Consider the following 10,858-nt stretch of genomic DNA (forward strand, 5'->3'; position numbering starts at 1 on the left):
CTAGAAGGAAATCCTTTGTTCTTTCTTGCCATTGCTCATTTTGGATGTCTTTTCTTCAATACAGTGAACCCTTGAAGAAAGAACTTGGCCACGTTGATCTATCTCTTCAACCACTGTCTTTACCAGTGTGGTTTTGGGTAAATCTAGAAATAAAATATTTATGAATAGACATATTCAACCTAAAAGATTACATGACAAAGAATTCCATTGCTGGTAGTCATATAATAAAAACCAAACCCAACCCACTGCTATCAGGTCACTTCCAATTCATAGTGACCCTGTAGGACAGAAGAGAAATGCCTTATGGGGTTTCCAAGGCTGTAAATCTTTAGAGATAGACTGCTTCATCTTTCTCCTGGAGCAGCTGATGGGTTCCAAACCACCGACCTTTTAGTTAGCAGCTAAATGCCTTAACCACTGAACCATCAGAGCTCCTGGTGGTCATGTAATAGATTATATCTATATTTTTGGTGAAAGAGTAAATATAGATTTATAATAATAGTTTGGGGTAATTTTATTAACTTAAAATGTTTACATTCAGAACACTTTACTTACTTAAATATAGACTGCTGGTATAGTATATGATTGCCATCAATATGAAAGTATTTTCTGCAATAGAAATAGATTTTATTACCTTTAGATATATTCCCTGAGTTTCCTGATCCAAAGCCTTTTGATATGGAACATGAACTGTGGGGGGAAAAAAAAAAAGTTCTTTTTCACATTTCTTTTTACTATCATTTAAGAAATATTCATTGAATCAATAGACAAATATGACCTTAAGTGAACTTTGTGTGCCAAAAATAATTCTTAGTTTTCCATAGAGAGAAATATTTAAAATTTTATCTGCAAGAGCTAAAAGTAATTAAGTGTAATCTAAATAAATAAAAAAAAACTTGCTACCATTTGTTATGTGGAAGCCCAGGAATTTAAGGCTTAAAGAGATAAAATAGATATACATGCATTTATACATGCCCCCCCAAACTTAAAGCTCCCAACACACCAGTTGCCACTGAGTTGATTTTGATTCATGGTGACCCCATGTGTTTCACAATAGAACTGCCCCCCATATGGTTTTCAATGTCTGTGATCTTTTGGAAATAGATTCCCAGGCCTTTGCTGTGAAGCACCTCTGGGTGATTTCAAACTGCCAACCTTTGGATTAATAGCTGACTGCTTAATTGTGCCACCTAAGCACTGGGAGGCAGCAATATTAGGAATGAATTGAAAGGAGGATAAAATCTGGGGGGAGGGGAATCTTGAAATCTACAGTTATTAACATGGACAACAAGTGGGGCTTCTGCAGGGACTATTGTGGCTGCCCAAGGCAGGTGAGAAAGACACTGTGATGTACAACATATTGAAGAGATGACATGTTTTTTTTGCCGTGGAAATGAAAAATAAAACTCTTGGTGTGGAGAGTGAATGAGAGCATATCATTGTGGTCTGAAACAGGTAAAAATGGAATTTTCACATTGTTTTACTTACTTTCCATCTCCATCTATCAGGCGGCAATAGGTTTCGATCTCCTTCTCCAGATGGACCTTGACGTCCAGGAGCTGCTCGTACTCGAGTTTCTGGCCCTCGGTCTCGGTCCTGACCTGATGCAGCTGCTCTTCCAGGGCCCCGATCTGAGCCTGGATCTCTGTGAGCTGGGCACAGTAACTGCCTTCAGTTTCCCTCAAGGAGCACTCCAGGGAGTGTTTCTGTGGATGCAGAAGATGCCATAGCGAGGGATGAAATGCCTTTGAAGACTATGTAGACCCATGTTTCTCCAAGAGCAACGAACGGCACTGCTCCCTAGGTGGGCTGTGGATGTCTATAGGTCTTGTCACAATAAAGTGTGTGTAGGAGAAGGGACATGACTGGCATTTACTGAGTGGGGAGCAGGCCTGGTGGATGACCTGACCTGCACTAGCCAAGTGGGATAAGTGACCTTTTCCTGAGAGATTTGACTGTTCCACTAGACAATCGTGATATTTAGGTAGTATGTCCTATTTTTGCCAAATTATATATTGAAGAATTTTGGGGGATAGTATAGTAAGACATCTATTCTGGAAAACTTATGTTTTGAAATTCTATCTTTGCTTTGGGTTGTCTGTTGCTTTATAGTCTTATTCTTCTACTGCCTAGAAGTCTTTGTTGTTGTTGTTGTTGTTATGTGCCGTCGAGTCGGCCCCGACTCATAGCGACCCCTCCTTGGGTTTCCGAGGCAGTATCACTACAGAAGTAGGATTGCCCAACCTTCCTTCCGAGGAGTGGCTGGTGGGTTTGAACCGCCAGCCGTCTGGTTAGCAGGCAAGTGTCTTAGCCACTATGCTACCAGAGCTCCCGCCTAGAAGTCTACCCACTTGCTTTTCAAGGCCTTGTGTGCTGTTTCTTTTTCTAATTCATCCTAAATTTTCTGCCATCTACCAAAGGCCTTTAGGAGGGAGCTCTGGTAGCATAGTGGCTAATACACTTGCCTGCTAACCAGATGGCTGGCGGTTCAAACCCACCAGCCACTCCTCGGAAGGAAGGTTGGGCAATCCTACTTCCATAGTGATACTGCCTCGGTAACCCAAGGAGGGGTCGCTATGAGTCGGGTTTGACTCGACGGCACATAACAACAACAACCACCACCAAAGGCCTTTTAATTAAGCACTTGAGACTGGATGAATGCCTTAACATGGGTGGGATTGCAGGACAAGAGATATGTGTTCTGTGATACTTGGTCATTACTCCATCTCGTAAGACAGCACATATTATGTAGACACTATTCTTACGTGTATTATAATTCCTCATTTCTACTCCTTAGTCTGTAATTTGTCTTGGCACATTATCCCTACTCCAATTAAGGTAATTTTCCTCTTTCCATTATCATATATGTATGTGTCTAGGCAGTTATTACTTCTCTTGACATTAGTTATTATCTTTATCTCCGCCCACACTTCCACTCTTTCATTTACCTTTACTTCTTGCTTGTGTGAAATAACTCCTGATCGTACATAGTTTTAAGTAAAAATTATTTATTAAAAGAAGTGCAAGCTCAGAGCAAAGAAGAGTGAAGAAAATCAAAGATGCAAGGAAACAATTAGTCCAAAGGACTAGTGGGCCACATGAACCCTGGCCTTCAGGACCCTGAGACCAGAAGAACTAGATGATGTCCAGCTAACACTACTGATCACTCTGAACAGGATCACAGTAGGAGATCATGGATAGAATGGGAGGAAAATATGGAACAAAACCCAAAATCATAAAAAAGACCAAGCTTGCTGGTCTGAAAGATACTGGTAGAACCCCAAGGATTATGGCCCTTAGACACCCTTCAACCCTGGAACTGAACTCACACCTATGGCTCAATTTTCAGCCAAACAATAGAAAGGCCTATAAGATGAATATAACACCAGAGAGGTTCACACTTCTCAGAATAATCAACCATATGATACCAAAATGGCAACATTTGTCCAGAGATAAAATTCAGAAGGCAGGAAGAGTTAGGAAAGAAGGATGAAGGGGAATAGTAAACATAGGGAAGAAGTGGGAAGAGTGTTGTTACATTGTGGGGATTGCAATCAGTGTCACAAAATGAGAAGTGTATGAATTGTTGAATGGAAAACCAATTTTCTCTGTAAACTTTCACCCAAATCATTATAAAAAGTTATTTAAAACAAATAAACAAACAAATAAATAAATAAAAGAAGTACAAGGTCCTGTCTGTTTCATTACATGTTCTAGAGTACTTAGGTCCAAGTATTTATACATTATGCACATTTATTTAAAAATATTTCTCTTGTATTCTTTCTTTTTTATTGCAGTTTATGGCACTATACTGGTTGTTTGTTTCAAAAGTTTTTTTGTGTTACTAATTTAGACTATCTATTGATTTCATTATAAGATTGTAACCCACCCACTGCCATTGAGTCAATTCCAACTCATAGCAACATTACTGGGTTTCCAAGGTTGTAAATATTTTTTTTTGGTAAATAATTCTTTATTAGGGTTCAGGTTTTACACAAGGTAGGAAGCAGTGGCAAGAGGGGTTCAAGGAGGGAGATGGTGAGGGAACACCAGGCTTAGCTAGCTGTGCCACTGCCAGAGGCCTAATGGGAGCCCTGGGCTAGAAGGGGTCTGAGAAGGGTAGACTAGGGCCAGTCTAGAAGGGTGGATGGTGTCAGCGGATGGTGTATCGTACATAGGGGACCTCGACGTCCTCGCCGCTCTCGTCGTTGCAGCACAGCTCAAGCACCAGCGCCTGCACATGGTGGCCTAATTTTCGCTTTGACACACGGCTCACAATCTCTGTCATTGGCTGATCCAACCATTCCTTGAGCTTGGCAGCTGGCATGAAGAAGGAATAGAGCATGGACATACCCTGGGACAGCATGGTGATTTCCAATTTGTGCTCTGTCTTAAAATAGTCAAGGAACTGTTTGAGGGTCATCTCCTCACCATTAGGCTGCAGCCCCTGTACCTCAAATCGATCCCACAATGTCCACTCTTGGTTATAGTATTGGTGTTGAGGTGCAGCTAGGGGCTCAGAGAAGCCGAAGAAAGGCAAGGCCAAGTTGAGGAAGCCATTTTTGTAGGAATCAAGCTGTCGATGCCCCTGCACCACCTTGTACAACTCCAGACACACAAGGCCAACCACGGCTGCTGTGGTTGTGACAATGGCTGGGATGATCTTCCCAGCAATCAGCTTGCTCTTACGCCGGTCTGCAGGGGGAATGTCATAGTTCTCTGCCCGGAGGTTGGATGCAGCCACGATGAAATCCATATGGAAGTTGCTATCATCATCCTTCTCAAAGTCAATGGGGTACATCTTAAACCCAGGGAGCTTGTCTGGGCTGGGCAGCATGGCCTTGAGCTCCTCTAGACGGCTGTCATCAACAGAGCCATTGGCACTCTGCAGCTCCTGGTCAGAGACATGGATCATGGGGGTAAACTCAGGGACCTGCACAGACTGTAGGAGCGTGGCCACAGCAGTTCGGTCCCGAGAGCCCATCAGACCATAGGTCTGGGCAAACAGGTTGGCAGCAGCCACCACGTAATCCAGGTGCAGGGAATTGTTGACATCAAAGGTAAGTGGGTGTGGACATTGCTTGGGTCCAGACCAGAATGGGGCTCCTGAGCTTGTGAGCTGATCAGGAGGGAAGTTGTGCAACAGCTGCTGGATGTTGTTAGAGTACTGGGTGTGCCAGTGGTGGCAGGCCCAGGTCACACAGTCAGCCCAGGTTTGTGGCCGCTGAAGCACCAGGCTGCGCTGCACGGCCTCCAGCACCTCCAGTGGTTGTGTGCCTGCCAGTCGTAGTGTCTGCTCCACAAACTTGGGGTCTGTGAGGTACTGGTTGACGTTTTCTGCCGGCTGCTTGAAGAGGCCTTCAAACTCATCACGAGCCCACTGCAGGGTATGCTCGATGGCATTGGGGAAGTTCTTCAGTGTGCAGATAGGGATGGACTTCTCAGGTGGGTCCTGGCTAGAGCTGTATGACTCTGTCAGGAATGGGATCACCACCTGCACGTTACCCTTGGTGCCCAGTGTGCCTGACTCCAGCAGGGGTTTACGGTAGTACACGCAGCGGCAATCCATGTACATGCGGGCATCCACGTTGTCCAGGGCATTGGCTACACCATCCAGATTTTGGAAGAAGTCATCGTCATAGATGTGCTCTGTGTCAGGGCCTACACGGTTCTGGTGGCTCGTCACCCGGATGTGTGGATTCATCTGCTGCACAGCCACAGCAGCTGTATCAGACTTCAACTTCGTGACATCCCAGGGCCGGAACAGAAACTGTCGGTTCAGATTGGACTTCTCAATGGTGTCCATATCTGTGACAATGACTTCTCCACCCTCTCCACAGCCTAGTCCAATCATGGCAAAGTTCTTGAGCAGCTCACAGCCAATGGCTCCTGCACCCACCAGGAAGTACTTCTGCCTGCCCAATTTCTCTTGCAAGTATGAGCCGAACACAGCCACCTGCCCATCATAACGGTTCTGGCGCGGGAGGCACTTTTCCTCTGTGAGGGCCTCTTTGTCCTCAGGGAGACACTCAAGGGCATCGAAGTACAGCCACTGCATGATGGGCATAAACTTCCCAGAGCAGGCCTTCATGACTTCCTGGGCAGCCAGCCCCCCAATGAAGGCATTTATGGGTGCCAGATCACCAGCAGCCACGTATGCCAGCTTCCGAATAAGGTCCTCTTCCAGGTTGTCTTGCTGCACTGTTGGCAGGGCTTGCACATTCACGGCCTGTGATAGGGCCACCAGTTCTGATGCATCCTCCTCATTGTGGGGCCGAGGTGGCCGGCCATGCTGAGCACAGAATTGGTGTAGGGCCTGGAAACCAATGTGTAGTTGGGCAGGGCGTGAATACTTGGCAAAGTCCGTTAACACAAAGTCAGGCTCTGCCAGTGAGGCGAGCAAGGATTTAAAGCTAATCATCTTAGGTACTTTGACCTGACTGACAATGCCTCCACGGATGTAGTCAGAGAAGTTGGAGGTGTCGCAGATGCTAAAGGTATAAGGGCCCAGGACTTTGATCTCCATGGGCTGATTTCCATTGAGTTCAGTCATGCCCTGTACTTCTGAAAAGGAGACAAAGTCACCACTCTCAAACCCATGTCGGGCCTCATCCAAGCAGGTAACAACACCGGGGTTGCCCTTGGTGACCATAGAAACCATAGCACTAAGTGGCTGCTCCCCATTGGAATCTGTGAGGATCATTTCCTCTCCAAAGTCACAGAAGAGCTGCCCAAACAGGCCACGTGTGTCTGCCACCACCAGCTTGATGCCATGGCTGTGACAGAACTCACCCACTCGCAGCTGGTCCTCCAGGGGGTTGTTGGTAAGGACCACCACCTGGAAGCCAAGAAGGAAGTCCTCAATAAGGGGCCCAGTGTAGGCGCTGACAGGCACGTAGCTGTTGAGTTCAGCAAGGCGGGGCTGGGATACTTCAGCCCGGTTTTTACCGATGTCTTCCTCCCGCAAGTAGAACTGAGAGGAGAGGTCAGCCCACTGGGCAGTACCCTGGTCATGCAGGGTGACAGCCTTGACACCACCGAGGATGATGTTCTTGGCAATCTCCACACCTAGGCCCCGCAGGCCTGATATCAATACGCTGGATGTCTGGAGCCGCTTCATTGCGTCATGGCCCAGCACATACAGCTGCCGGGAATACAGGCCCTCGTCTATGTCCGCTTCACTGTCGTTCTTTGCCATTCCTTTGGTTGGCACCGAGGGTACTTCAGGCAGCACAGAGCAGGCAGGGGAGCAGTTAGAACCTGGCTTTGGATCAGGCGCGGACACGCGACGTTTCTTGGACAGCGGCGAGCTCGACATCAATGCCGGTTCCCCGGGCCGCGCCGCCGCCAACGCCTCAAGGAGCCGAAGCCAAGCCCGGTGGCTCCCCTCCTTCTCCTCTGCCCGGCTGCCGGGGTTGCCTAGAATCGCCGCCGCCGCCGCCGCCGCCGCCGCCGCTGTCTGCTCCTGCCGCGGGCCGTTATGGTTGTGGTCCTCCCGGCTAGCTCCTTCACTTCAGCCACTCACACAAGATGGCGGACACTAAGCCGGAGGCCGGAACAAAACCTTCGAAGGCTATAAATCTTTACGGAAGTAGATTGTCCTGTCTTCCTGCCTCAGAGCCGCTGATGGGTTTGAACCTCTGATCTTCTGGCTAGCGGCCAAATGCCTTACCCACCACACCACCAGAGCTCCTTAAGATTATAAAGGGGGAGTTATATAATAGTCATCATAAATGGCAGACATTGGGTTTAATGTGGTGCTGGGTGCTGCGGGCTTCCTAGGGGCAAAGGAGTAGAGAGTATACAGGATGATTATGGGGAGTGTGAGGCAACAGGTGGTGAGAGAGGCCCAGGACAACATATCCTGTGTGGTGTCTGCTTGGCAGTTCAAAACTGTAATTTCCCTGATGAGGTGTCCTCCTATGGCATTCCTTTTTAAGGTTGCTTTTACTCTTGTGAAGTCCCTGGGTGGTACAAATGGTTAACACACTTGGCTGCTAACCAAAAGGTAGAGGTTTAAGTCCACTCAGAAGCATCTCAGAAGAAAGGCCTGGTGATGAATTTCTGAAAAATCAGCCACTGAAAACCCTCAGGAGCACAGTTCAACTGACACACATGGGGTTGCTATGAGTCAGAATTGACTCAACAGTAACTTTTTGTTGTGTTTATTTTAATACTCTTGTAAGTCAGAAAGGACAGCATCTTAGTTCACAGTCTTCTGCTGTTAAAGTTGTGTTGTAGATGAGGAAGGAGAAAAGGATCAACTTGGAAGTTTGCATTGTACAGGGAGCATGTGAAATGTTTATGTATGTAGGCAACTGAATTTACAAATGCTTTGTATTCTAAGCCATAGAAGATTGACTTCAGAACTGATCCTATGATGAAAGAATCTGAGATGTGGAAGTTAGGTCCTATGCCACACCATATTCTGTGATGCAGGTATGTGTTAAATGGGCTTGTGTGGATTGTCATGAACTGAAGCTGCACACACCTGAACTACTTTATAGCATGGTTTCTATGTGTAAATGCTTAAAATTGTGATCTGGGCTCTCAGGAATGTATTTCCTTCAGCATGGCTAAGAACTGTTGCTGCAGGAACAGGGTCCGTAGGATTCTAGTTGCAAGTAAGTAAAGGATGGGAAAAGATGAAGGTCCCTGAAGCTCAAATTGGCAAAGAGGGTCTTAAGTACCACCTGGAAGTAGTAATAAAGGTGAGAAGATTAAGTTGGAGTCATTCAATGGTAAAAACAAGTCTCCAATCTAAATAATATATAGTATGTAAGAAAGCACTAGGCCTTTTTATGGTGGCTAAATAAGAATGATCTTCCTATTGTTTTAAGTCATCTTTCCCTTCTGGTCTCATTCAGTAGATTGCCCCATCTTCCTTCCTTGGTGTGGCTGGTGGGTTTGAACCACCAACCTTCTGGTTAGCAGTCAAATGCCTTAGGCACTGTGCTACCAGAGCTCCTTGAAATAAGAATAACCTTCCTATTGTTTTAAGTGATCTTTTCCTTCTGGTCTCATTCCTTTGTATATCTGATTTTCTCTGTGTCACAACCTGGTGTCCTCAGGGAGTGTGAAACCTCTTGTGAAGACAGGGCACCCTTGGGCCACACGTGTGCCAGAGTCCTCAAAATCAATCTTTTGGGGTGCTGCCAGCTCACGTCCCAGAAGGGAAGGCAGATTTAGTCTTGGGTTGTCTCCACAGTAACCTTGGAAGTAAACTAGGTGCCTGTGAATGCCAGGTTCTGTGGGGTGTGTGAGGATTGGACTTCTTCCCAGACATTGTGGAGAGGAAGAGGCTAACACTGCTCTTTTGGGATTCAGACGTGTGCCCTCTTTTTTGCTGCCCAGTGGAAATTATAATATGTTTTCAATGTCTTCAACATTAGGAGGTGCTGAGTTGAGGGTTGGCTGCTCTGTGTAGCCACATGACCTGGTGCTTAATTTTTAGGTGGAGCAATCCTGCTGCTGCTTGCTCTGTGGGACTGGGAGGAACTACTTTAAGGAAGGAACTCTGTGAAATGTTGGTTATTTTCATGACGTGGCCACCAAGTGACCAAGTGCTGGCCAGGAAGGATGTCCTCTTTGATTGCTAGCTAACCAGTTGCCAGTGAGTTGATTCTGACTCATGGTGACCCTGTGTCCATGTGTGTCAGAGCAGAACTGCTCCACAGGGTTTTCAATGGCTGATTTTTCTGAGATCACCAGGCCTTTCTTGCAAGGTGCCTTTGGGTGGCCTTGAACCATGAATCTCTGGGGTAGCATACAAACACACTGCATCACCAGGGCCTCTGAGGAGGCTCTGAGGGATCTCAAGGAGGAAGAAAATGCTCTTTCTCTCTTTCTGAGTGTCTCTGTATCTGTTTTTCCTTCTCTCTTCTGTACTCAATCAAGAATTTGGAGGTAAAGTTACATAGTAAGGATGAAGGAAAGGATTTCCTGTTAGGCTTTTTAGAATCACAGAATCCAAGCCAAGCCACGCTCTTGCCTACCGTTGCCAGGAGGGACTGTAGCTCGATCTCCAGGCTCTGCAGGCTACGCTTCATTTCCATCAGCTCATTCCTGGCCGAGGTGGCTGCACCGGCATCATCCGAGATCTGCTGCTGTAGAGTGGCACTCTGGAAGACCAGGCATATGTGGGTTAAATGGCATCTGTCCCCACCATAGAGGCACGGGCAGGGCTGTCTGGGCTGGTCTCACCTTTTCATTGAACCAGGCCTCCGCATCCCTGCGGTTCTGCTCAGCAAGGTCCTCATACTCAGCTCGCATGTTGTTCAGCAGAACCGTGAGGTCCACCCCCGGTGCCGCGTTCATCTCCACGTTCACGTTGCCTCCAGAGGCACACTGCAGAGCCTTCATTTCCTGGGAGGAAAACAGAAGTATGTCTTTAGGGGCATTTTATGTCCACGTGCAGTCTGAGAAAAGTTTTTGAAAATGCAACTTTAACTCTCAAAGTTTGTGGCTTAGATTCGAGTGTACAATTTATGGCACACAAGTTTCTAATCGACTTAGTCTATCTATATTCATGCCAATCATCCATTTAATTAGTTACCCTTTTGTTGATTAAAACAACCACAACAATAAACGGTCACAGCCTCCCAAGAGAAGTTCTTTATTCTTTAAAAAATGGGGATGAGATACAAAGACCAGAGAGATATTCAACACGCAGGTATTGACTGTGCGTCAGGTAAAGAGTTTTTGATGATAGGACTAGAGCGTAGAGTGGTGGAAAATGAAAATCCCTGCTGTCTGTGAATTTTCATCTTAGAGACAACAGCTAACATGTACTTTACATGCACTAATTTATTTAAGACTTTTAGCATCTCTATGAGGTAGGAGCTCTGGTAGCATAGTG

The 10,858-nt window shown here is 46.4% G+C and overlaps 2 protein-coding genes across 2 annotated transcripts in view; both read right to left on the reverse strand.

Annotated features, from left to right (window-relative positions):
- Positions 1-10,858, reverse strand: part of LOC103198091 (keratin, type I cytoskeletal 28) — a 16,028-nt gene continuing 5,170 nt past the window's right edge. The window contains exons 4-8 of the mRNA XM_007942192.2: positions 10,204-10,365; positions 9,996-10,121; positions 1,489-1,706; positions 635-690; positions 1-143 (exon numbers count right to left, since the gene is read on the reverse strand). Of these exons, the coding sequence (XP_007940383.1) occupies positions 1-143; positions 635-690; positions 1,489-1,706; positions 9,996-10,121; positions 10,204-10,365 (705 nt within the window). The remainder of the gene's footprint in view (positions 144-634; positions 691-1,488; positions 1,707-9,995; positions 10,122-10,203; positions 10,366-10,858) is intronic.
- Positions 4,154-7,321, reverse strand: LOC103198001 (ubiquitin-like modifier-activating enzyme 1). Its single transcript, XM_042781126.1, has one exon. The coding sequence runs from the start codon at positions 7,316-7,318 to the stop codon at positions 4,154-4,156; it is 3,165 nt and encodes a 1,054-aa protein (XP_042637060.1). The 5' UTR covers positions 7,319-7,321.

Source organism: Orycteropus afer, unplaced genomic scaffold (genome assembly GCF_000298275.1).
Source record: "Orycteropus afer afer isolate SDZICR_OR568_19922 unplaced genomic scaffold, OryAfe1.0 scaffold00085, whole genome shotgun sequence".
NCBI classification, from domain to species: domain Eukaryota; kingdom Metazoa; phylum Chordata; class Mammalia; order Tubulidentata; family Orycteropodidae; genus Orycteropus; species Orycteropus afer.